At 42.4% G+C, this 24,687-nt stretch overlaps 1 protein-coding gene across 2 annotated transcripts in view; it reads right to left on the bottom strand.

Annotated features, from left to right (window-relative positions):
- The window catches only part of LOC139577211 (SH2B adapter protein 3-like), a 62,080-nt gene that overhangs the window by 24,045 nt on the left and 13,348 nt on the right, over window positions 1–24,687 (bottom strand). For both annotated transcript variants that reach the window (XM_071404155.1, XM_071404157.1), the window contains exon 2: window positions 22,395–23,396. In XM_071404155.1, the coding sequence (XP_071260256.1) occupies window positions 22,395–23,369 (975 nt within the window). In that variant the 5' untranslated portion in view covers window positions 23,370–23,396. The remainder of the gene's footprint in view (window positions 1–22,394; window positions 23,397–24,687) is intronic.

A 24,687-nucleotide genomic window follows, 5' to 3' on the forward strand; every position in this document is an offset into this window, starting at 1 on the left:
GAGGGCTGAGGCGGATGAGTGTGACCCTGTGACAGTGTGTGAGCGGATGAAATGTCTATGGGTGTGTCCTAAATTACACCCTATTACCCATTTAGTGCACTACTTTTGACCAGAGGCCTATGGGCCCTGCTGAAAAGGAGTGCACTACTTAGGGAATAGGGTGCCATTAGGAACACACACCATGCTTATCCCAGACAGGTTGGGCACATCAAAAGGAGATTCCTTTCCCCCTCGTTTCCTGTCCTCATGAGTCTTAGTATGAATGAATCACATGGAGCCATTGTTCATCCCAACAGCTTTAGGGAGAATTGGTAAGTATTTGACTCAGTAGCGAGATTTCCATCCAATTGGCGACAGATTTTCATGCAAATATCCTAAAATCTCCATAAAGAAAATGTGCATTTTCCCACCAGTGATGTTTTCACCAAACTGACTTGTTGCAGATTTTTTTTTTTAAATCTGTGCGTTTTCGTGTAGCGAATAAAAATGTGTTTCCATCGCATTTCTAACTCTACCGATTGTGACAAAACTGCTGCGTTAAAAAGCAAAGCAAATGTGCCTCTGGTCTTGGCAGATGTGTTCCAGCCAACAGTTGGCAGATACACTGTGGGTAGGCTTGAGATTAATATGGATAACAGCGAGAATATTTACACTTGTCAAACTGCAGTCAATCATTGATCAACATGTCACCAGAATAAGACCCTGGATATTTATTGGAAAGGAGCATCAAGCTCATATTGTGCACTTCACCACCCAGCCAGAGCCCGGACCTGAACACGATCAAACATCTCTGGAGAGACCTGAAAATAGTTGTGCAGCGACGCTACCCATCCAACCTGACAGAGCTTGAGACGATCTGCAGAGAAGAATGGGAGAAACTCCCCAAATACAGGTGTGCCAAGCTTGTAGCATCATACCCAAGAAGACTCGAGGCTGTAATCACTACCAAAAGTGGTTCAACAAAGTACTGAGTAAAGGGTCTGAAAACTTATGTAAATGTGATTAAAAAAAAAATTTTTAATAAAAAACTGTTTTTGCGTTGTCATTATGGGGTATTGTGTGTAGATTAATGAGGGAAAAAAGGATTTTATCAATTTTAGAATAAGGCTGTAACGTAACAAAATGTGGGAAAAGTCAAGGGGTCTGAATACTTTCCGAATGCACTGTATACTGCATGACTTTACTCGCATAAAGCCTGTGGATGGAAACGTGGTTATGGAAGGAAGGAATCTCCCGCTCCCTCCCTCCCTCCCTTAGATTAATACCAGGTCTCTTTCCAGTTTGCTGCACCACCCACTGGCACTGCACTGACTCACTACACAGAGACAGCACTCCACCGGGCGGGTGGGCGAGTACACACACACACACACACACCAGCTATCATAAATTAGGCCTACACAAATATGATACACACCAGATCCGAGTGTGTGTACTGACAAACAAATGTACCAGCGGTTCAGTGGACACTCCATAGCTAGGCTATGTCAACTAAAACTGACACTGTCAAACAAGTGGAACAGATTGGCAAATAAAGGTAGCGAGGGTCTAGCATAAACAAAAACTCCAGAGCTCTTCAACCTTTAAAAGAAACAGGACACAGCAATAGATAGGCTACATCTGACTGATGTATTGAGAGTTAGTGACAGGAACGCTTTGGTAGGGTGACGCCACTGGAAGCCTGTGAAAACTAAAATGTTGGACAAATGCCATATTTGGTTAGCCGTCTGCTTCGAAACGCCTGACGCCATCTCCTTGACTGTATACACAACGCATCCAAATTGTTTGTCCCTTTTCGAGCTTGTTTAGAGCATTTTAGTGTAAGGTATGCCCTGAGCCACTGAAGCCACAAGGGAAAAGCAAATAGATGCAACACAGTTTGATGTGAAGCAAAAAGTCTCATGCTACTCATCCAACGACATCTCACGTCAGAGATCAGCTGTTTACCAAAACAGTGGCGGGGTGGCCGCTTTGCTGTTGTTTGCAGATGGCCCCTTTAAAGCTCAATATGACGCTGAGTGCACTACAGGGGGAATTTACAGAGGTCTGCTTGTGACACCCTCCGATTCCATTTCACTTCTCACTGGTCACTTTCAATCTTAGTCATTCACAATCGTGTTTCAGCTTCAGTCACACACAACATTTGATAATATGGTTGGAGAAAATTGACAATATAACCCACAGATGTGTGGCAAAGCAAATATTCACAGCTGACACTGTCCACCTTGGGCAGGACTCCCAGCATGCTTTGCACCAACATTACACTGACCCTGGGGTCATCATCATCAGGACCCTCTCCAGAGACTTCCCAAATGTTACCCTCCACCTCCCCATCAGTACAAATATACAAACACACAACTCAATACAGGAGGATTTTCATACGCTACAGTTATTGGGTTGAGATTTCATTTGGTTGACAAACTAATAAGGCGATTCAGAATTTGATCGTTTATAATAGTCCCTGTTCCACATCCACACATGACATTCTGTACTATAGGAGGATAGGCCTAGGCCAGGGTTCCCCAACTGGTGGGACACAGGTGGTTTTATTCCCCCCCTCTCCAAGTTTTGGAAAAAAAAATTAAAAAAGATACAAAAAATTTGGGTTGAATTTTCATTGTTGTACATAAGACTGTAAAATCACCAGGAAATCAGCGGCAAGTGATTTCAATTTTGTAAATCTGTTCAAGTATTCCCACGCGTAACAGACACGTGGTTGTATAAACATTTTGAAATGATTATGCTTGAGTCAAATATATCTGTTTGTGGTTCTTGCAGTCAATTTGCAACCTACAAATTATTTGTAATTATGTTCCGGCCCCCTGACCATCCGCTCATGAAAAAAAAGCCACTCCTGAATCTAGTTGATGATCCCTGGCCTACACTACACGCTAATCAGCCTTGGTGGTTGCCTTTTGACTTTACACCCAGCCCGACTCGGCATCTTTATGGCGAAGCAGGTTTATCAAACAACCCTGCAGTGGAACTGAAATCCTCAGAAGTGTCACAGGAAAGAGAGCGTGCTGTTCTCGGTTGTGAGCAGTCTGAGGAGAGCAGCGGCTAGTACGGTGATAACGCCATATGAACCAGATCTAGCTAGATATGACATCATCAAGGATGTGGGGACAGCAGCACTATGATTAAACTGAGAAATTACAGGTTTCTAGGAAACAGAGCAGCCAATAGGAAAGAGATACTAACAGGCTGCATAGGCAATACAAACAAGACCATTTTTCTATTCGGACTTGTGTGTCAATTATCTTGCAATTTAAAAATGGTAATAATAGCTAGCCTATGCAGCTAAAAAAATGACAGCCACTCTGGTCTGTAAGTTATTCCACTGAAGGTGTAACATCAGGAAAATGACAACGTCAGTCAGTCTGACCTTTGGCCCTGCTCTTGGAAATACAACCGCAGTTTCACCGAAACACTCGAGGGCACCTGCTACTGAGAAATGTATAGAGGTGAGAAAGCGAAACAGAATAGTGTTTCCTGTTACTGTCTAACATTGAGCCTTGAGGTCCTCATTAGAGACTGGGGCTAGGGTGTGAGCTTGTTTTAGGCCACAGACATGGAGCTTTACCCCAACCCCCTCCCCATCAAATCTGTGTGTGTGTGTGTGTGTGTGTGTGTGTGTGGTCCCATACAGTGCATTCGGCAAGTATTCAGACCCCTTCACTTTTTCTACATTTTGTTACGTTACAGCCTTATTCTAAAATGTATTGTATACCATTTGTTCTTATCAATCTACACAATAAAACAGTTTTAGAAATGTTTGCAAATTTATTAAAAATAAAAAACCGAAATACCTCAATTACATAAACTATTCAGACCCTTTGCAATGAGACTCGAAATTGAGCTCAGGTGCATCCTGTTTCCATTGATCATCCTTGAGATGTTTCTACAACTTGATGGGAGTCCACCTGTGGTAAATTCAATTGATTGGACATGAATTGGAAAGGCACACACCTGTCTATATAAGGTCCCACAGTTGACAGTGTATGTCAGAGGCAAAAGCAAGTCATGAGGTCGAAGGACTAATCCGTTGAGCTCTGAGACAATATTGTGTCAAGGCACAGATCGGGGGAAGGGTACCAAAACATGTCTGCAGCATTGAAGGTCCAAGAACACAGTGGCCTCCATCATTCTTAAATGGAAGAAGTTTGGAACCACCAAGACTTTTCCTAGAGCTGGCCACCTGGCCAAACTGAGCAATTGGGGGAGAAGGGCCTTGGTCAGAGAGGTGACCAAGAACCCGGTGGTCACTCTGACAGAGCGCCAGAGTTCCTCTGTGGAGATGGGCAACCATCTCTGCAGCACTCCATCAAATCAGGCCTTTATGGTAGAGTGGCTAGATAGAAGCCGATCCTCAGGAAAAGGCACGACAGCCCACTTGGAGTTTGCCAAAAGGCACCTAAAGGTCTCTCAGACCATGAGAAACAAGATTCTCTGGTCTGGTCTGACAAAACCAAAACTCTTTGGCCTGAATGTCCAGCATCACGTCTGGAGGAAACCTGGCACCATCACTACGGTGAAGCATGGTGGTGGCAGCATCATGCTGTGGGGATGTTTTTCAGTGGCAGGGACTGGGGAAGATCCTTGATGAAAACCTGCTCCAGAGTGCTCAGGACCTCAGACTGGGGCGAAGGTTCACATTCCAACAGGATAACGACCCTAAGCACACAGCCAAGACAACGCAGGAGTGGCATCGGGACAAGTCTCTGAATGTCCTTGAGTGGCCCAGCCAGAGCCCGGACTTGAACCCGATCAAACATCTCAGGAGAGACCTGAAAAATGCTCCCCATCCAACCTGACAGCGCTTGAGAGGATCTGGAGAGAAGAATGGGATAAAGTCCCCAAATACAGGTGTGCCAAGCTTGTAGCGTCATACCCAAGATGACTCGAGGCTGTAATCGCTGCCAAAGGTGCTTCAACAAAGTACTGAGTAAAGGGTCTGGTCTGAATACTTATGTAAATGTGATATTTCTGTTTTCAAAGAGTCTGAATATTTCCCGAATGCACTGTATGCATGCACATGCAACTACAGAAGTAAACCATTGGAGCTAAGGAGGTCTGGGGAAAGTGGGAGACTGAGTGAGTGAGACATTTGCTCTCCCCTGTCTTCGTCCACAGAAAAGAGCCAGCTCTGCAGTTTTGTCCTCTGACCCAACAGGCTGGGAGATGTAGCACAGAACGAGTGTCGGCCTGCCTCTGCCTACCTGCCAGTCGCTCGCTCAGCAGTGGACAAAGACAGGGGAGAGCAAATGTCTCACTCACTCAGTCTCCCACTTTCACCAGACCTCCTTAGCTCCAATGGTTTGCTTGTGTACTTGCATGTACACATGCACATACTTACATGCATTCAGTGAATTCGGAAAGTATTGAGCCGCCACTCCGTCTGCCCGCCCGCCACTCCCTCTGCCCGCCCGCCCGCCACTCCTGCCTGCCTGCCCGCCCGTCTCTCTGGCCACCACTCCGTCTGCCCGCCCGCCTGCCTGCCCGCCCGTCACTCACCTCTGTCCGTATACACTGGCCTTGGCTCTGTGAAAAGCCATTCAGGCAGAACAGGCATTCACACGGGTCCACTGAAGACAGTGAACCACGTCTCTCACACACACACACAGGGTTAGGGTGCCAGAGCAAAAGGGACAATTAGAGAAAGAGAGAGGAGCAGGGGAGGGGGGAGAAGACAGGCAAAGGGAGAAATGAGAGAGGGGAAAGGTGACAAAAAGAGAAAATGACCAGAGAAGAGGAAAGAGATGTTCCAGAGAGACAGAGGTAAGCTAGATGACAGACGTAGCTCCCCTCAGGGGCTTTCCACAGTCGACTGAGCAAGGTCAGGTGCACTAACACTGTGGTTACAGGTCCATCACAGAGAGATAAGCCTTGTTGCCCACAACAGAGGCGCACGCACACAGGGCATCAAAGCCCGTGAAAGGTTTAAAACAAACAAGCACTACTCTGCATGACTACGGTAACCACTTGACTTCCTATCGACTCTCTTCTAGATATTCTGTGTCACCTTGACGAACACATTTTTTCCCTCCCCTTTCTTCTACTCCACCATTTTAAGTGTACGTACTGTAAGAGACAGGATGGGGTACAGAACAAATACGCAGAAGAAAATTTAAAAAGAAATGTAGTCTAAACAACAGAAAATACTATTTTGAGCTAAGTTCTTTCCCTGTGATCAGAACTGAAAACTGGGACCTCCTCTCAGCATCTGTATGTTTCCTACTTGATTCTGGGTTCTTAGTCCCGAGGTCAGTGTAAGGAGATGGGACTAATTTGGCCTTTAGTCTTTACATTTTAATGTATATTTTTTTCAATCAAATGGACGTGTTGTGGAAACAGCCTTTGTAAGCGTTGACTGCTGGATTGACCTCTGCATGTTCATGTCTTTTAGCAGCAGCAAATACTATTAGGCTACAGTGAGTGTGGGTTTCCCTTTTTCAGTATGCCTTTTGAACCCTGCACCTAAAATACTTTGTATTATTAAGAACTATTGAGTCAAGCATGCTAATTCCTCATTCTGCAAACGAAACAAAAACAAATGGGCTGCGTCATGCACCAGACAGCACACGTGGTCACCTAAAAAGTCAAGTTTTCATGACTCAAAACATGCATTTATGGGTAGCGTCCCAAATAGGTTTGGCCAATTTGAAGGGACAGAATGTGTGATCATGGTCATTTTACTGTGCTAGAATTCTGACAGAAGCATTGCAGGTTACATTAAGACCTACTTCCACCAGATAATACTTGCCTATCTACAAAGTTTGCATCCCAAATGCACCTATTCCCTATATAGCGCACTACTTTTGACCAGGGTCCATAGCATTTGGGACACATCCTAAGCTAAGAAGCTCAAATACATTATTTTTTTTTTTAAATGGCGGAAAGCCATCCATCTCATTTAGCACATCAAGAAGCAACATTAACCACACGTTGCCCCTTTGCACACAGACACTGTCAGTGTGTTAACTGTTGCTCTCTGGCTTGCTGACACACCAGCCTACACAAACACACAGCAGAGTCAACTCCAAAACAATGCTTTGACATTTCATTAGGCTACATTTAGGCCAAGTGTTCCTCAGGAGATAATACACTCATGTCTGCGGACACCTGCTCGTCGAACATCTCATTTCAAAATCATGGGCATTAACATGTAGTTCGTCCCCCCTTTGCTGCTATAACAGCCTCTTCTGTGAAGGCTTTCCACTAGATGTTGGAACATTGCTGTGGGGACTTGCTTCCATTCAGCCACAAAAGCATTAGTGAGGTCGGCACTGACGTTGGGCAATAAGGCCTGGCTCTCAGTCGGCATTCCAATTCATTCCAAAGGTGCTTGATGGGGTTGAGGTCAGGGCTCTGTGCAGGCTAGTCAAGTTCTTCCACACAGATCTCAACACACCATTTCTGTATGGACTTCGCTTCGTGCACGGGGGAATCCTCATGCTAACACAGGAACGGGCCTTCCCCAAACTGTTTCCACAAAGTTGGAAGCACAGAATCGTCTAGAATGTAATTCTATGCTGTTAAGATTCCCCTTCACTGGAACAAAGGGGCCTAGCCCGAACCATGAAAAACAGCCCCAGACCATTATTCCTCCTCCACCAAACTTTACAGTTGGCACTATGCATTCGGGTAGGTAGCGTTCTCCTGGCATCTGCCGAACCCAGATTTGTCCGTCGGACTGCCAGATGTCGAAGCGTGAGTCATCACTCCAGAGAACGCGTTTCCACTGCTCCAGAGTCCAATGGCGGCAAGCTTTACACCACTCTAGCCAACGCTTGGCATTGCGCATGGTGATCTTAGGGTTGTGTGGGGCTGCTCGGCTATGGAACCCCATTTCATGAAGCTCCCGACTAAAAGTTCTTGTGCTGACGTTGCTTCCAGAGGCAGTTTGGAACTCGGTAGTGAGTGTTGCAACCGAGGAGTCAGCGGTCCCATTGTGTGAGCTTGTGTGGCCTACCACTTCACAGCTCCTAGACGTTTCCACTTCACAATAACAACACTTACAGTTGACCGGGACAGCTCTAGCATGGCAGAAATTTGACGAACTAATTTGTTGGAAAGGTGGCATCCTATGACGGTGCCACGTTGAAAGTTGCTGAGCTCTTCAGCAAGGCCATTCTACTCCCAATGTTTGTCTATGGAGATTGCATGGCTGTGTGCTCCATTTTTATACACCTGTCAACAACAATTGGCTGACAGTGTACTTCATAAGCCACGTTGTTGGTATGGACAGCATCCACTTTGAAAAGCAACGTTTTGCTGAAGCCCTCCTTCTATTGTTGATACCATGGAAGCTCTCAAGTATGAAATGTGCCCCACAGATTGATGAGTAGATGCCCAATTCACCCGCCTCCTTTTCACAAATGTATCCCATTTCTTGCGAAGTGTTTCATTTGCGTTGCCATAGAGGCATACTCACATGTGCATAGCAAGTGTTTACACCCTGCTATCACACAAAGCTTGGCTACCATGATTAATAAAAATGCAATTGCCAGCTAGCTCTATACTACTAACCCACAAGTACATTTTTTAAATGAGTATATGAAGGGGTGAGCATGTATTTTTATTTCCTCACCGTGTGCCGCTGGCCACGGGGGGTTGTGAGATTGTTTCCGACGTTAGAGTTGATTTAGTTACTATTATATGAGTTTCTGGCATTGGGAAATAGCAGCTACATTTAAGTTTACATTAGTGTAGTTTACATAATTCCACCATTTCAAGGTTTGACATTGCTTGGTGCTTACGAGAAACACAACCCGGTAGCAGAAACACAGCTTGATATTGAGACGAGGGTGACGAAAACTGAAACTAATGTCTAGTAATCTGAGGTGGATGATTATGTAGTGTGAAAACTGTACCAAACAGAGGCCAGTTTGCCTCCAGAAATTGGTTTCCATTCATCTGCGTTGCGGTAGAGGCAGGTGTTCTGATTTCTATGTTCCAGTAAAAAGATGCGTTCTCTTCACGGATGATATTCTTTCACCAAGTAGTCTAGGCCTTTATAATGAGAATAGCTTATCTTATAAAAGCATAAGGAAAATAAGGCCTAGGAACAGCCCAATACTATTATATTTCTATGTAATTATCTATTAAAAGCAGATTTTTTTAATTTACTTTTTAAATAGGTAGCCTAATAGTGGAACGAATCCCACAATTTCAGGCAACTGGTTGCATAGCAATAGCCCAACCAAAGCGAAGACAGTACAACGTTGAGTAGCTTTAACGTTGATTTAAAAAAAACAAGGGAGTACTAAAGCAAGTTTTTTCATCACTCATCAGGTTTCCTGTAACTGGAGTGCTAATTGAGTTACTGGTTTTGCTGGTTCAGGCCACATGTTCAGATGCTTACTTGTGGTGCACAGGGTGACTGAAATGAACACTGTTGCTTTGTAAGTTTGAACTATACTCCGTGTCAACACACAGATGGGCGATGAGGTTTGGTAGAGTAAAAAGTATTTTCCATTCCATTTTAATTCCATTCTGTCATGGGTTAACAAGAGAGAGGTAATAGATTTAAATACAAACAATAAGTAAACTAAGGCTAAACCTGAATTTATCTTTATCACTGCAATACTGTGGAGCAAAATTTGGCAATATTGCCTTTCAGATGATTTTTTAAACAAAATGGGGAACAGATCATTTTGATCTGGATAATGCATACTGAAAAAACATCCCCAGTGTTTCCTGGAAAATATATTTAAAGATGCACAATGCAGAAATCACTTCGTCATTTCCTTGATGCTAAAATTCTAATAGTTTGCCCAATTTCTATTTGTGTGACAAAACAAGCAACTATAGTGTAGAGAATGATTGTACCATCTAAACCACTGAGAATGATTGTACCATCTAAACCACTGTGAAATATATTTTCCAAAACCAAAAATATTGTATTTTCAGCTGTTTGAAGCTGGTGTACAAAACCGAATGTAACAGACAGGGAAGCATAGAAATAGAGCACATAGAACATATACCACTTCTTAGACTTGCTTTCAATGAGGGGGAAGGACAGGAGGAAGGACAGATCTATAACTCACATTTCTATGTGAATTTGGTCAGATCGCCCAAAAAGTAACATATTGCAGCTTTATTTAAAAAATATATATAAATCAAGATAAGCAATTAAAGTGAAAGCAATTATTTCTCACTTTTGGTTACTCATCTCTTGATGCGATACACACGCATAAACACGTGCATAGATCCAAACAGGAACATTACCATCAGTGAACAGTCATGCACACAGTGAAACCATGTGGTGAAGATTAAGTTGTAAAGTCACAAACACTGGCACCATCAAACAGCATACTTTGAGGCCTTGCAACAAAAAACGAGGGCCCATTTACTCAAGAATGCATTACAAAGCGTGGGCAAGGTAACAGGAAACATCTAGTCCTGGATGAGAGCCTTGTGTTCTAATCCATTGGCAACCTAGGCAGAACCTCAGCTGTCTCCTAAAAAAAAGGGTCCATCTCTTAAAAATAACACGACCAGAGCCGTGTGTTAAAATGATCCATATTCTGCTCTGTTCTTTAAAAAGGTTGCTTCGTGTTTCTACTTTTAGTAAGAGCCAAACAGTACGTCTCTAACTAGGCTAACCCTAAATTAAAAAATTATAAGAATAATGTATTTCTGTGAAATCTGACCACAGATTATCTGCCCAGTTTATCGGCTACACAAACACCATCTTTAAAAAAAAAAGTTAGGACTCCCCTGCTATGGAGCTTCTCATGCAAAGAAATTAATCAGCTCACACGCAGCTTCCTCTTTCTGCAAAATGACCCGACTGGCGTCGCCATTGTAGTTCAGATACACATAGTCCTCAATTAAATGTTACTATATTTGCAGGGGTGCTGCTATGCTATACGCAGGCAGTGCATGGGCATCACATACACAACCACAGTGACCTCAGCAAAATCCAACTATAGCCTTTAGTTTATCTTTCATATCTTTTCCAAAACATGAATTCAGACCAATACGTGGAGAGAAATGTAGCCTATTAAATATGGTGCTGTCGTACATCTATTAAATATGGTGCTGTAGTACATCTATTAAATATGGTGCTGTAGTACATCTATTAAATATGGTGCTGTCGTACATCTATTAAATATGGTGCTGTCGTACATCTATTAAATATGTTGTAGACAGACAAAGTATTCAGACCCATTTACTTTTTGCACATTTTGTTACGTTACAGCCTTAGTTTAAAATTGATTAAATAGTTTCCCCCCTCAATCTACACACAATACCCCATAATGAAAAAGCAAAAAAAAAACAGGTTTTTAGAAATGTTATCAAATGAGTATTCAGACCCTATGCCATGAGACTTGAAATTGGGCTCAGGTGCATTCTGTTTCCACTGATCATCCTTGAGCTGTTTCTACAACTTGATTGGAGTCCACCTGTGGTAAATTCAATTGATTGGACATGTTTTGAAAGGACACACCTGTCTATATAAAAAGGTCCCACAGTTGCATGTCAGAGCAAAAAACCAAACCACGATGTAGAAGGAATTGTCCGTAGAGTTCTGAGACAGGATTGTGTCAAGGCACAGATCTGGGGAAGGGTACCAAAAAATGTCTACAGGATTGAAGGTCCCCAAGAACACAGTGACCTCTATCATTCTTCAATGGAAGAAGTTTGGAAAAACCAAGACTCTTCCTAGAGCTGGCCACCAGGCCAAACTGAGCAGGGGGAGAAGGGTCTTGGTCAGGGAAGTGACCAAGAACCCGATGGTCACGCTGACAAAGCTCCTCTGTGGAGATGGGAGAACCTTCCAGAAGGACAACCATCTCTGCAGCACTCCACCAATCAGGCCTTTATGGTAGAGTGGCCAGACGGAAGCCACTCCTCAGTAAAAGGCACATGACAGGCCGCTTGGAGTTTGCCAAAAGGCACCTAAAGACTCTCAGAACATGAGAAACAAGATGCTCTGGTCTGATGAAACCAAGATTGAACTCTTTGGCCTGAATGCCAAGCGTTATGTCTGGAGGAAACCTGGCACCATCCCTACGGTGAAACACGGTGACGGCAGCATCATGCTGTGGGGATGTTTTTCAGCGGCAGGGACTGGGAGACTAGTCAGGATCGAGGTAAAAGATTAACGGCGCAAAGTACAGAAATATCCTTGATGAAATCCTGCTCCAGAGCCTCAGACTGGGGTGAAGGTTCACATTCCAACAGGACAACGACCCTAAGCACACAGTCAAGACAACACAGGAGGGGCTTCGGGACAAGTCTCTGAATGTCCTAGAATGGCCCAGCCAGAGCCCAGACTTGAACATCTCTGGAGAGACCAGAAAATAGCTGTGCAGCGACACTCCCCATCCAACCTGACAGACCTTGAGAGGATCTGCAGAGAAGAATGGGAGAAACTCCCCAAATACAGGTGTGCCAAGCTTGTAGCGTCATACCCAAGACTCGAGGCTGTAATCACTGCCAAAGGTGCTTCAACAAAGTGCTGAATAAAGAGTCTGAATACTTACGCAAATGTGATATTTCAATTTATTGTTTTATAAATTCTCAAAAAATTTGTTTTTGCTTTGTCATTATGGGGTATTGTATGTAGATTGATGAGGAAAACGTTATCAATTTTAGAATAAGGTTGTAACTAGAGGTCGACCGATTATGATTTTTCAACGCCGATACCGATACCGATTATTGGAGGACCAAAAAAAGCCGATGCCGATTAAATCGGCCGATTTTGTTATTTTATTTGTAATAATGACAATTACAACAATACTGAATTAACACTTATTTTAAAACATCAATAAAATCAATTTAGCCTCAAATAAATAATGAAACATGTTCAATTTGGTTTAAATAATGCAAAAACAAAGTGTTGGAGAAGAAAGTAAAAGTGCAATATGTGCCATGTAAGAAAGCTAACGTTTAAGATCCTTGCTTAGAACATGAGAACATATGAAAGCTGGTGGTTCCTTTTAACATGAGTCTTCAATATTCCCAGGTAAGAAGTTTTAGGTTGTAGTTATTATAGGAATTATAGGACTATTTCTCTCTATACCATTTGTATTTCATTAACCTTTGACTATTGGATGTTCTTATAGGCACTTTAGTATTGCCAGTGTAACAGTATAGCTTCCGTCCCTCTCCTCGCTCCTACCTGGGCTCGAACCAGGAACACATCGACAACAGCCACCCTCGAAGCAGCGTTACCCATGCAGAGCAAGGGGAACAACCACTCCAAGTCTCAGAGCGAGTGACGTTTGAAACGCTATTAGCACGCACCCCGCTAACTAGCTAGCCATTTCACATCGGTTACACCAGCCTAATCTCGGGAGTTGATAGGCTTGAAGTCATAAACAGTGCAATGCTTGAAGCACAACGAAGAGCTGCTGGCAAAACGCACGATAGTGCTGTTTGAATGAATGCTTACGAGCATGCTGCTGCCTACCGCCACTCAGTCAGACTGCTCTATCAAATCATAGACTTAGTTATAACATAATAACACACAGAAATATGAGCCTTAGGTCATTAATATGGTCGAATCTGGAAACTATCATCTCGAAAACAAGACGTTTATTCTTTCAATGAAATACGGAACCGTTCCGTATTTTATTTAACGGGTGGCATCCATAAGTCTAAATATTCCTGTTACATTGCACAACCTTCAATGTTACGTCATAATTACGTAAAATTCTGGCAAATTAGGCAGCCCAAACTGTTGCATATACACTGACTCTGCGTGCAATGAACGCAAGAGAAGTGACACAATTTCACCTGGTTAATATTGCCTGCTAACCTGGATTTCTTTTAGCTAAATATGCAGGTTTAAAAATATGTACTTCTGTGTATTGATTTTAAGAAAGGCATTGATGTTTATGGTTAGGTACACATTGGAGCAATGATACGCACCGCATCGATTATATGCAACGCAGGACACCCTAGATAAACTAGTAATATCATCAACCATGTGTAGTTAACTAGTAATTATGATTTATTGATTGTTTTTTATAAGTTTAATGCTAGCTAGCAACTTACCTTGGCTTCTACTGCATTCGCGTAACAGGCAGGCTCCTCGTGGAGTGACTAGTTAACTGTAAGGTTGCAAGATTGAATCACCCGAGCTGACAAGGTAAAAATCTGTCGTTCTGCCCCTGAACGAGGCAGTTAACCCACCGTTCCTAGGCCGTCATTGAAAATAAGAATGTGTTCTTAACTGACTTGCCTAGTTAAATAAAGGTGTAAAAAAATATATTTGAAAAATACAGCCAAATCGGTGTATACCGATTTCCGATTTATGAAAGCTTGAAATCGGCCCTAATTAAATCGGCCATTCCGATTAAATCGGTCGACCTCTAGTTGTAACGTAACAAAATGTGGAAAAAGTCAAGGGGTCTGAATACTTTCCGAATGTACTGTAAATGGAGACTGTTTAATGCCAAAAATAAGGGGTTAAATACATGTAAAAAATAAAATGTTTCATGGTCTTTCTTATATCTCTCAGATATAGGACAGACACCTCAGAACAAACTTCCTTTAGTTTTTTTTGTGGGACAAACTTGTTCTATGTTGTGAATCTGTTATTCAATGCGTTTGTATGGGCTAATAGCAGTAAGGCCAAAAATTAATTTATCAAATATTATACTTTTTTTATACTTCAATGAGTCTTAAAATTCAAAATCAATTAGCAAAATGAGCCTTGGAATGACCACCTTAGAACAATCCCCCCCCCCCCCCAACTATACAAGTAACTCAAAAACGGTACTGCCAGTTTGCTGCATGCACAAAACAAATATTAGCCTGCAAGCCTCTTGATCCAGGAGGGGATCCTCTGCTGTTACCAAGCGAATGCTTCATTTTGGAAGAAGCTAACCACTTACAATAGCTAGATAGCTAAGTAGCTACTAAATTAGCAAAACAAGTAAGCAACTGCAGAGCATTTAGCACATTTTAGACAGTTAACTTAATAGTTATAAGATATTTAGCCGGCAAACATTTAGTTGTGAATTCCATACTGTAATTAGATCATAGTGACTCACATGGCTCCGGTCTCTCGTCGTTGTGTGCTTGTAAACAAACACGTGACTAGGGACTTTAAATATATATATATTTTTAATCAAATGTATTTATATAGCCCTTCTTACATCAGCTGATATATCAAAGTGCTGTACAGAAACCCAGCCTAAAACCCCAAACAGCAAGCAATGCAGGTGTAGAAGCACTACCGTAAGCTTCATAATAATGTGACATGTGAAATGAAGAATGCAATGTACTTTATCTCCTAACGTTTTGCTCAAGTTGACTGAAGGTATTTAATAAAAAAGTAGCTAGAAATATTAAAATGTATTATTTATTTTTTTAAATTAAAAATAAAAAGTTAACAGTATTGACATTATTGAAAAACCATCCCGTGGCTTTTTCCAAATACCCAGGTATACGGTATACCGCCCAAGCCTAGTAGAAACCTACCAAAAAAACAATTGGGCAACAACAAATTCAATCCCTTTTAGACCTGGATAAAATGTTTCACTGCAATAATGAAAACCTGGCAGTAGAAGGCCTATATATGACCTTTCAGCTTCCCTATCAAATCCAAAAAATGTCAAGCAGACAACCTAAAAAAATGTACAATGACAAATGGTTTGATGAATGCAGAAACCTAAGAAAGAAATTGAGAAATCTAATCAACCAAGAACACAGAGACCAAGAAAACCTGAGTCTATACCTTCACTATGGTGAAACATTAAAACAATACTGAAATACACTAAGGAAAAATAAGGAACAGCACGTCAGAAACCAGCTCAGTGTAATTGAAGAATCCATAGAATCGAACACTTCTGGGAAAATTATAACACACTAAACAAGTTATCTATCCAAAATGGAGATATGGATAAATCACTTCTGCAATCTTTTTGGCTCTATAACAAAGAATAAACAGCAAAACCAAATCTTAGAATCAGCTATTAAAGACTACCAGAACCCACTGGATTCTCCAATTACATTACATGAACTACAGGACAAAATACACACCCTCAATCACAAAAAGGCCTGTGGTGTTGATAGTATCCTAAATGAAATTTGAAAAAAATACAGATCACAATTCCTTCCACAAACTTAACTCTTTAACTGCTCTGGCATCTTCCCCAATATTTGGAACCAAGGACAGACCCCCCCCCCCCCCCCCAATCCACAAAAGTATAGACAAATTTGACCCCAATAACTACTGTTGGACATGCGTCAACAGCAACCTTGGGAAAATCCTCTGCATTATCATTAACAGCAGAATCCTACACTTCCTCAGTAAAAACGATGTCCTGAGCAAATGTCAAATTGGCTTTTTACCAAATTACTGTTTGACAGACCACATATTCACCCTGCACACCCTAATTGACAAACAAAAACAAAGCCAAGTCTTCTCATGCATGAGGGTCTGCTATACAAATTGTTGGAAAGCAGTGTTCAGGGGAAAACATTCTAAAATCTGTGTACAGAAACTGGCAAAAAAACATATTTCTTTCCTCAGGGCCGTGGGGTGAGACAGGGATGTAGCTTGAGGCCCACCCTCTTCAACATAAACATGAATGAATTGGCGCGGGCACTAGAACAGTCTGCAGCACCCGGCCATACCCTACAAGAATCTGAAGTCAAATGTATAATCTGGTGCTTCTGTTTTGATATGTAGGCTATGTGCCTTTTTTTCAGGTATTTCTGTCCTTGAGCAGTTCTTGTCTATTAATGTTCTGTATTATGTCATGTTTTGTGTGGACCCCAGGAAGAGTAGCTGCTGTTTTTTGCAACAGCTAATGGGGATCCTAATAAAAATACCAAATACCAACCAAGGAGGGCCTACAGCAGGAGGGCCTACTGTCAGACCTGAGCCCTGACAGTGACTATCAGTAAGACAAAAATAATGGGGTTCCAAAAAAGGTCCAGTTGCCAAGACAACAAATACAAAATCAATCTAGACACAGTTGCCCTAGAGCACACAAAACTAAACCTTGGCCTAAACATCAGCGCCACAGGTAACTTCCACAAGGCTGTGAACGATCTGAAAGAGAACAATGGCCTTTATGTCATCAAAAAGAACATACAATTCAACATCCCATTTAGGATTTGGCTAATATCTGAATAAAATATAGAAATATTGATAATTTATTTGACCAAGAGCGAGAGAAACAGCACCCATCTGTCTCCTTATGTGTAGACCATGTATCTGATGGCATGTCATACTTTTTCTGGACAGACAGCATCAGATACATGGTCTACATACAGTAAGACAGAGCAGCGCGGTTTCACTTGCTAGTTTCAGCAGAAGAGGCGAAGCAAGAGAGCTCACTCTCGCCAAAATCTGTCCAAAATAAGACAATGCGTTTTTATGGGCATAATATGCAGACCTAAGCTTGTCGCCTGCATTTCCGCCTTTGGGACAATGACTCACATTGTTAGGGCAGAGACATGAGCATCTCGTCATTATATACAGATCTCTGGTTTCAGACAGTTGCGAATTAGAAAGGAAAGTTGGAAGGTTGCACAGTGCACTGTTTGGATGCTGCGCTCCCCTAAAGTAAACAGAAGTTTTGCCAATATTATATAATTACTCCTGTCTAATTAAAATAATAAAAATACTTTACCAGAGAGCTTGACTAGTGCATAGGCCTACACCTATTTAGGTAGTAGGCCATTTGGGCAGCACACGTGGCAATAGGCCTAGCTGATTGAGTTGCGGTTGTCAATGAAAAGCATATCAAAATGTGTTAAGATAGTGTCTTGAGTCTAATTTTAAAATGTTGAGACAAGGAAAGAGATGTGTGACGAAGATATGGGCATCTCTCTCCAGAATGTATGCCCTCAGCTCTCCGGGATGTGCCCCACTGTCTTCCGCCAATTCTTGTACATTAAATTGTTTGATTGTGTGAATTGTTTGTCCTTTGATTGTTTATTTGATCAATTCCCCATTACATACGTAACCAGTAGGCCTAGTAGATGTATTGTTAATCCCCATCCTTTATCGTTCTCATTCTGAGTGGAAACGTTCTTTGCAGAGTTCACAACCTGCTACAATTGTGAGAAACAAGTTTTGATTTATTTCATAACCATCATTAAGGAGTTATCCATTTTTTCCATTGTCTTTTGTTTGGAGTGCTCCATGTGAGCAATGAGTATGTGTGTAGTTTCTCTGCCATGATAACGTTGAGGGAGTGGGACAGCAACACAATTAGACGGAACCAAATCATAAGAAAACAAAAAGATAATTACTTGACACCCTGAGATGCCAACCTGCTGAGTTGATACAATGTTGCACTTCACTAACGATAGCTCAAGTCAAGACAGATAGAAAGGCAGGCAGACAGGCAGAGTAGAGATTAATGCGATTGAAAGATCCAGAATTTTCATCAGGATATTTTCTACTGTTTTTATGTCGACTTTAGGCCTAGTTGACGATGGAAGTTATAGGCCTACTGCTGCACTGGCCTTTAAGCTATCTCTGACTTCCATGTGCACATTTCTTTAGCCGACAATGGATCATGGTGTATCAATGTGTCCATATGGAAAAGGCTGGTGCTATTGCATTAGTTTAATTTTAACTTAGATTTTTATCATTTTGATTCTTATGACTAACCACAGGAAAGTGTTATTATTGAAATGAAACCGTTCCACGAAAATCCACATTTAAAAATAATCATAACTGGCACCCAGATCGGTAGAATTGGTAGGATAAATTGTAAGTTTCCCCAAACTTGAAACTCATGAGCTGCCTATGGTCTTCATTACGAACACCCATTAACAAAATTTGTGAAAGCGCAAGCGTGCGCACACAGGAGGTCCAGTGAAAAAAACTGGCTCGCCTACAGAAATAAAAAACCCGTCCATCTGATTCATTCTGGCACCGGCCCTGCAGAACCCATTGCCCTCTACAGTTGTGAGGTCTGGGGTCTGTTAACCAACCAATAATTCACAAAATGGGACAAACAACAAATTGAGACTGTGTATGCAGAATTCTACAAAAATATCCTTTGTGTACAACGTACAAAAAATTATAATAATGCATGTAGAGCAGAATTAGGACGATACCCGCTAATGATCAAAATCCAGAAAAGAGCCGTTAAATTCTACAACCACCTAAAAGGAAGCGATTCCCAAACATTCCATAACAAAAGCCATCACCTACAGAGAGATGAAGCTGGCGCTGGGGCTCTGTTCACAAACACAATAAGACCCCACAGAGCCCCAGGACATCAACACAATTAGACGGAACCAAATCATAAAACAAAAAGATAATTACTTGACACAATGGAAAGAACTAACCAAAAAACAGAGCAAACTGAAATTATATTTGGCCCTGAACAGAGAGTACACAGTGGGAGAATGCCTGACCACTGTATTTGTATATATTATGGATCCCCATTAGTTGCTGCCTCTTTCTAGGGTCCAGCAAAATTAAGGCAGTTATACAATTTTCAAAACATTACAAAACATTCAGAGATTTCACAACACACTATGTGCCCTCAGGCCCCTACTCCACCACTACCACATATTTACAATACCAAATCTGTCTGTGTGTGTGTGTGTGTCCAGTGCGTATGTAATCGTGTGTATGCATGTGTCTGTGTTTGAGTTGCTTCACAGTCACTATTCCATAAAGTGCATTTATATTGTTTTTAAAAATCTGATTCTACTGCTTGCATCAGTTACTTGATGTGGAATAGAGTTCCATGTAGTCATGGCTCTACGTAGTACTGTGCGTCTCACATAGTCTGTTCTGGACTTGGGGACTGTGAAGACACCTCTTGTGGCATGTTTTGTGGGGTATGCATGGGTGTCCGAGCTGTGTGCCAGTAGTTCAAACAGACAGCTCGGTACCTTCAACACCTCTCACAAATACAAGTAGTGATTAACTCAATCTCTCCTCCACTTTGAGCCAGGAGATTGACATATTATTCATGTTAACTCTCTGTGTACATCCGAGGGCACACCCTGCTGCCCTGTTCTGAGCCAGTGGCATGTCATTAGTAAAGATTGAAAAAAGCAAGAGGACTAGACAGCTGCCCTGGGGAATTCCTGATTCTACCTGGATTATGTTGGAGAGGCTTCCATTAAAGAACACCCTCTGTGTTCTGTTAGACAGGTTACTCTTCATCCACAATATAGCAGGGGGTGTAAAGCCATAACACATATGCAGCAGACTATGATCGATGATGTCAAAAGCCGCACTGAAGTCTAACAAAACAGCCCACACAATCTTTTTATCATCAATTTCTCAGTCATTTGTGTAAGTGCTTGTAGAATGTCCTTCCCTGATTCAAAATTAAGGAAAACTTTGACAATGTACAGACTCAGTGAGCATGGCAGACCTGGCTCTCAAGAGAAGACAGGCTATGTGCCCACAAAATGAGGTGGAAACTGAGCTGCACTTCCTAACCTCCTGCCAAATGTATGGCCATATTAAAGACACATATTTCCCCTCAGATTACACTGAAAAGGGCAACCAGTGAAGCACAAACACCATCGTAAATATAAACTATACTGAACAAAAAACATAAAAGCAACATGCAACAATCTACTATTTTTCTGAGTAACAATTCATAGAACGAAATCAGTCAATTGAAGTGCCCCACAAAGGCTTTATTACAGACATAAATATTCCTCAGCCAGCCAGCCCCCCCCCCCCCCCCCCCCGCCGCAACCACAAATTGCACCTGTGTAATGATCATGCTGTTTAATCAGCTTCTTGATTTGCGGATGGATGAATTATCTTGGAAAAGGATAAATGCTCACTAACAGGGATGTAAACAAATTTGTGCACAACATTTCAGAGAAATAAGCTTTTTGTACATATTAAACATTTCTGGGACCATTTATTTCAGCTCATGATACATGGGACCAACACTTTACATGTTGTGTTTATATTTTTGTTCAGTATATATGTATCTGTCCATTTTCCATTCTGTACTTCAACTATTTGCACATTGTTACAATACTGTACATAGCATTAATAACATTTGAAATGTCTATATTCTTTTGAAACTTTGTGAGTGCTATGTTTACTATTAAGTTAAATAACAAATCCGAAATTATGTTTATTATCTATTCGAGAGAGAGAGCGCACAAGAGAGAGAAATACATATGAACGACCGGGTAAGAACGTATGGTCAGTGGTGTGATGATGCGTTTTATATAATTTGATATCTTGAGAACTTCACTGCTGACATGGCCAACAGTTGACTAATGAACAAAATACTAAACGTGTTTTGTTGTTGTAAAGTGATCCTTTAATGTTCATATATATTTGTGAGGGCCTCTACAGTATGAGGGAATGTCAATGTTTGTGTGCTACGGTCTACAGATATTCTCTGGCTTTGAGCATTGCCAAGATTCCACAGAAATAGTGCAAGGCCTCCACAAGCACGCACACACACACACACTTCTGAGTGGAAGACTTAATGGAGCTGCAGCTTTAAATCTCTCAAACAGTCTTTAGCAACAAATGTGCACTTGGTTGTGCTAAAACACCAGATGCTGGCAGAGCTGCCTTCTAAATATACATTATTAGTACAGCCTTTTCAAAGCCTTGTGCTTAACCAAAAACTCTCGGGCCTACATCCACGACTGGTTTACAAATATCTGGTTTTAATGTTCTCTAAAAAGGTTGCTTGGTTTTCCAGCTCTGACAATCTGACACGGGCAGCCTGCTATGTGCGGCTTGCAACTACCCCCAGGCTACGTAAAACTGGGTGTGTGAATCCAGCAGCCTGCCCACTCACTTCCCTGGGGTTGTGTGTTGGCCCGGCCAGCTATGGTTCTCTCCTTCCGTTCAGACGAGTACATCTCAAAACAGACGCAGTAACACTTCTGCTCCGTAGCATGCAGATTATATTTCTGACAGTACAGAGGCTTGATATAGGCTACATTAAGAGCCTATCAGGCTTCTCTACAGACCTTGTGAAGTTACTAATGTTAACACTGAAAACAACAGCCCAACATGGTTACTGCCCAGAGAAGTAAACTGCAGCAGAGACAGGAAACAGTGTGGGAGGTCAGCTGAACTGAAACTTTCATGTCAAGCTTTAGATCATTTGCATTTGACAGCCAGTGTAGGTGGAGCAGCCTAAACTATGTTCATTTCTCACGCACATCTCACAAAACAAAACAATCGTCACCAAACAAGACAATCGTCAGATAGGAATAATAGAAGTCCTTTGAAATTGGTACAGGGCATGGGTAGGGGACCTATCAGGGACAACCAGGGACAACCAAACCCTGGTCAGAAACGTCACTGCTAAATGATCAGCACTCCTAAAGCAGCAATTGCCTACAGTAGGTGAAGCACAGTTTGATAAGATAAAAGCCCAACAGAAAGAATCAGAAGAATTTAGTGGTAGGGGAGAGCCCAGTCCAGCAGCTGGAATCAGGTCGCTTTAGTTTACCTTGGGGGGGTCGTAGAGCTCCAGCTGGAACCTCTCTCCTGCCAGGCCCTCTCTGATCTTCCTCACAAGCAGGCGGCAGCGCTGCCAGCGATGCTGTGTGTCCGAGATAGTGTCGTCAACCACCAGGTACTTCAGCTGGCCCTCCTTGCAGCTGCTTGCAGCCTGCGGCCTGCGCTTCCCACTCTGCCTACGGGCAAACCTGCTATTCAGCCGTTCCAGGAAGTGGGCCGCCGTCGACGTGGGGAAGGCAGAGGGCGTGGTCTCGTGGGAGGGGTTCCCAGTCAGCGCTGACGACGATAAGGCCGTCACTTCCTCCAGTGCCCCACCCATTCCCCTGTCCACCGGCCTGCTGGGCTGCAGGTCCTGAAGGGGCGGCGGGCGCTTCTTAAAGAGACGGCACACGCTTTTCCTGATCTGGCTGACAGAGAAGTGCGTAACTTCAGCAGCAGTGGAGAAGGAAGTCGAGGTGGGGGTGTACCGTTCGGATGCAGGCCGCCCCTCCGACACAGACACCTCCTCCTGGCTGCGGCTCCGGATGGGAGCTCGAGCTCGTAGCACCGGGTTGGCTGCCGAGCACCGGATGGGGTTCCCCTGCTCCCGGCTTGTCGGCACAGGCTCCGTCTTTGGGGCCAGCACGCCAGGCCGGCCCGCCTCCCTGTAGTCCAGTGCCCCGGAGGTGGTGGTGATGCGGAGCCGGCCCATCATGGGGGGAGGGGGAAGGGGGGGAGGGGTCGATGCAGGGAGTTCTTTGGCCACCTCACTGTGGAAGTGCTGCTGGAACAGCTCATTGAACTGCTTGGAGAAGCTGTCTGGTGGGACGACATCGTGCACTGGCCACTCCCTGGCAAAGTTCCAGTAGTGGTTGGCTAGTTCTCGGGCCGTGGCAATGGCATGCAACTCGCAGAACTCCCTCCAGCCACGAGGCGCTGAAACCGAAGCTGTGGTCGTAGCCTGATGGATAGTGTTACCATTCATTGCAGTAACCAGAACAGCTGAGAATCACTACAAATGAGATGTGTTGGTGGGAGAGAGAGAGAGAGATATTATTTAAAAGGGGCCATTTTAATACATTCACTTACATTTGAGATATAACAATTGATACAGACCAAAGGTCTATTTAATTCAATTTAAAACCTTCTACTTTAACAGACACCAAAGACCAAAGTAGAGGAAAAGTACCATGCACGACACGCGGACATTCAGCTGCAGCTGTACATAGTCCATCTGTAAACTACCCACCCAATTTACCTACCTCACCCCCCATACTGCTTTTATTTATTTACTTTTCTGCTCTTTTGCACACCAGTATCTCTTCTTGCACATGATCATCTGATGATTTATCACTCCAGTGTTAATCTGCTAAATTGTAATTATTCGATTTATTGCCTACCTCATGCCTTTTGCACACATTGTATATAGATTCTCTTTTTTTCTACCATGTTATTGACTTGTTTATTGTTTACTCCATGTGTAACTCTGTGTTGTCTGTTCACACTGCTATGCTTTATCTTGGCCAGGTCGCAGTTGCAAATGAGAACTTGTTCTCAACTAGCCTACCTGGTTAAATAAAGGTGAAATAAAAATTAAAAAAATTCAGAGAAGGAGATTTATCTACCATAAATCTAATTTCAACAAATTCAATTTGATTACAGGTTAACTAACTGCTACACATAATGATGTCATATGATTTATTGGGAGATAGGCCAAACACTACACTACATCCTTCATGAAGAAGATTCAGAGCAATCTGAATATCAACCAAAGAGAAAAAGTTACTGGAGAGAACAAATGATTATAGTAGCCTCAGTCAAACTATAAAAGTATATTTCCTGAAGAAAATGTGTTTGCTTGCTTGTCTTAAAGTATTTATGGTTGTAGCAAAGTAAGTCTATGTATCACTATGGTCATCGAAATGCATTGGATTTAATGTGAATATGGCTATAGTAGAAACTGTTCATCCCAGCGCCTTATTATTTTGTTGACTAAATGGAGTGGAGCAGCTTTTTAAAGAAAAATTCTGTACCTATTCTACTGTTCTATCGCACGTGCGTTGATGTCTGAGGGGGAAAACAGTGGTGGTTGTTTGCAGTAACTCCTTTGTTGGTGTAACATCCCAAACAGACATGACATTTTCACTTTTTAAGTTAACATATAAAAATAAAAAAATGGTTCAAGCACTGGAGCTTATGGAAGAAAACAGATAATATTAAGAGTACATGTAAGATTGAGTATTCTTGCTTTGAGCTAGCACACTAATAAGGGAAAGGTAGCCTACATTGACAAGAACGTCATG

This window comes from Salvelinus alpinus, chromosome 5 (assembly GCF_045679555.1).
Source record: "Salvelinus alpinus chromosome 5, SLU_Salpinus.1, whole genome shotgun sequence".
In the NCBI taxonomy this organism is placed as follows: domain Eukaryota; kingdom Metazoa; phylum Chordata; class Actinopteri; order Salmoniformes; family Salmonidae; genus Salvelinus; species Salvelinus alpinus.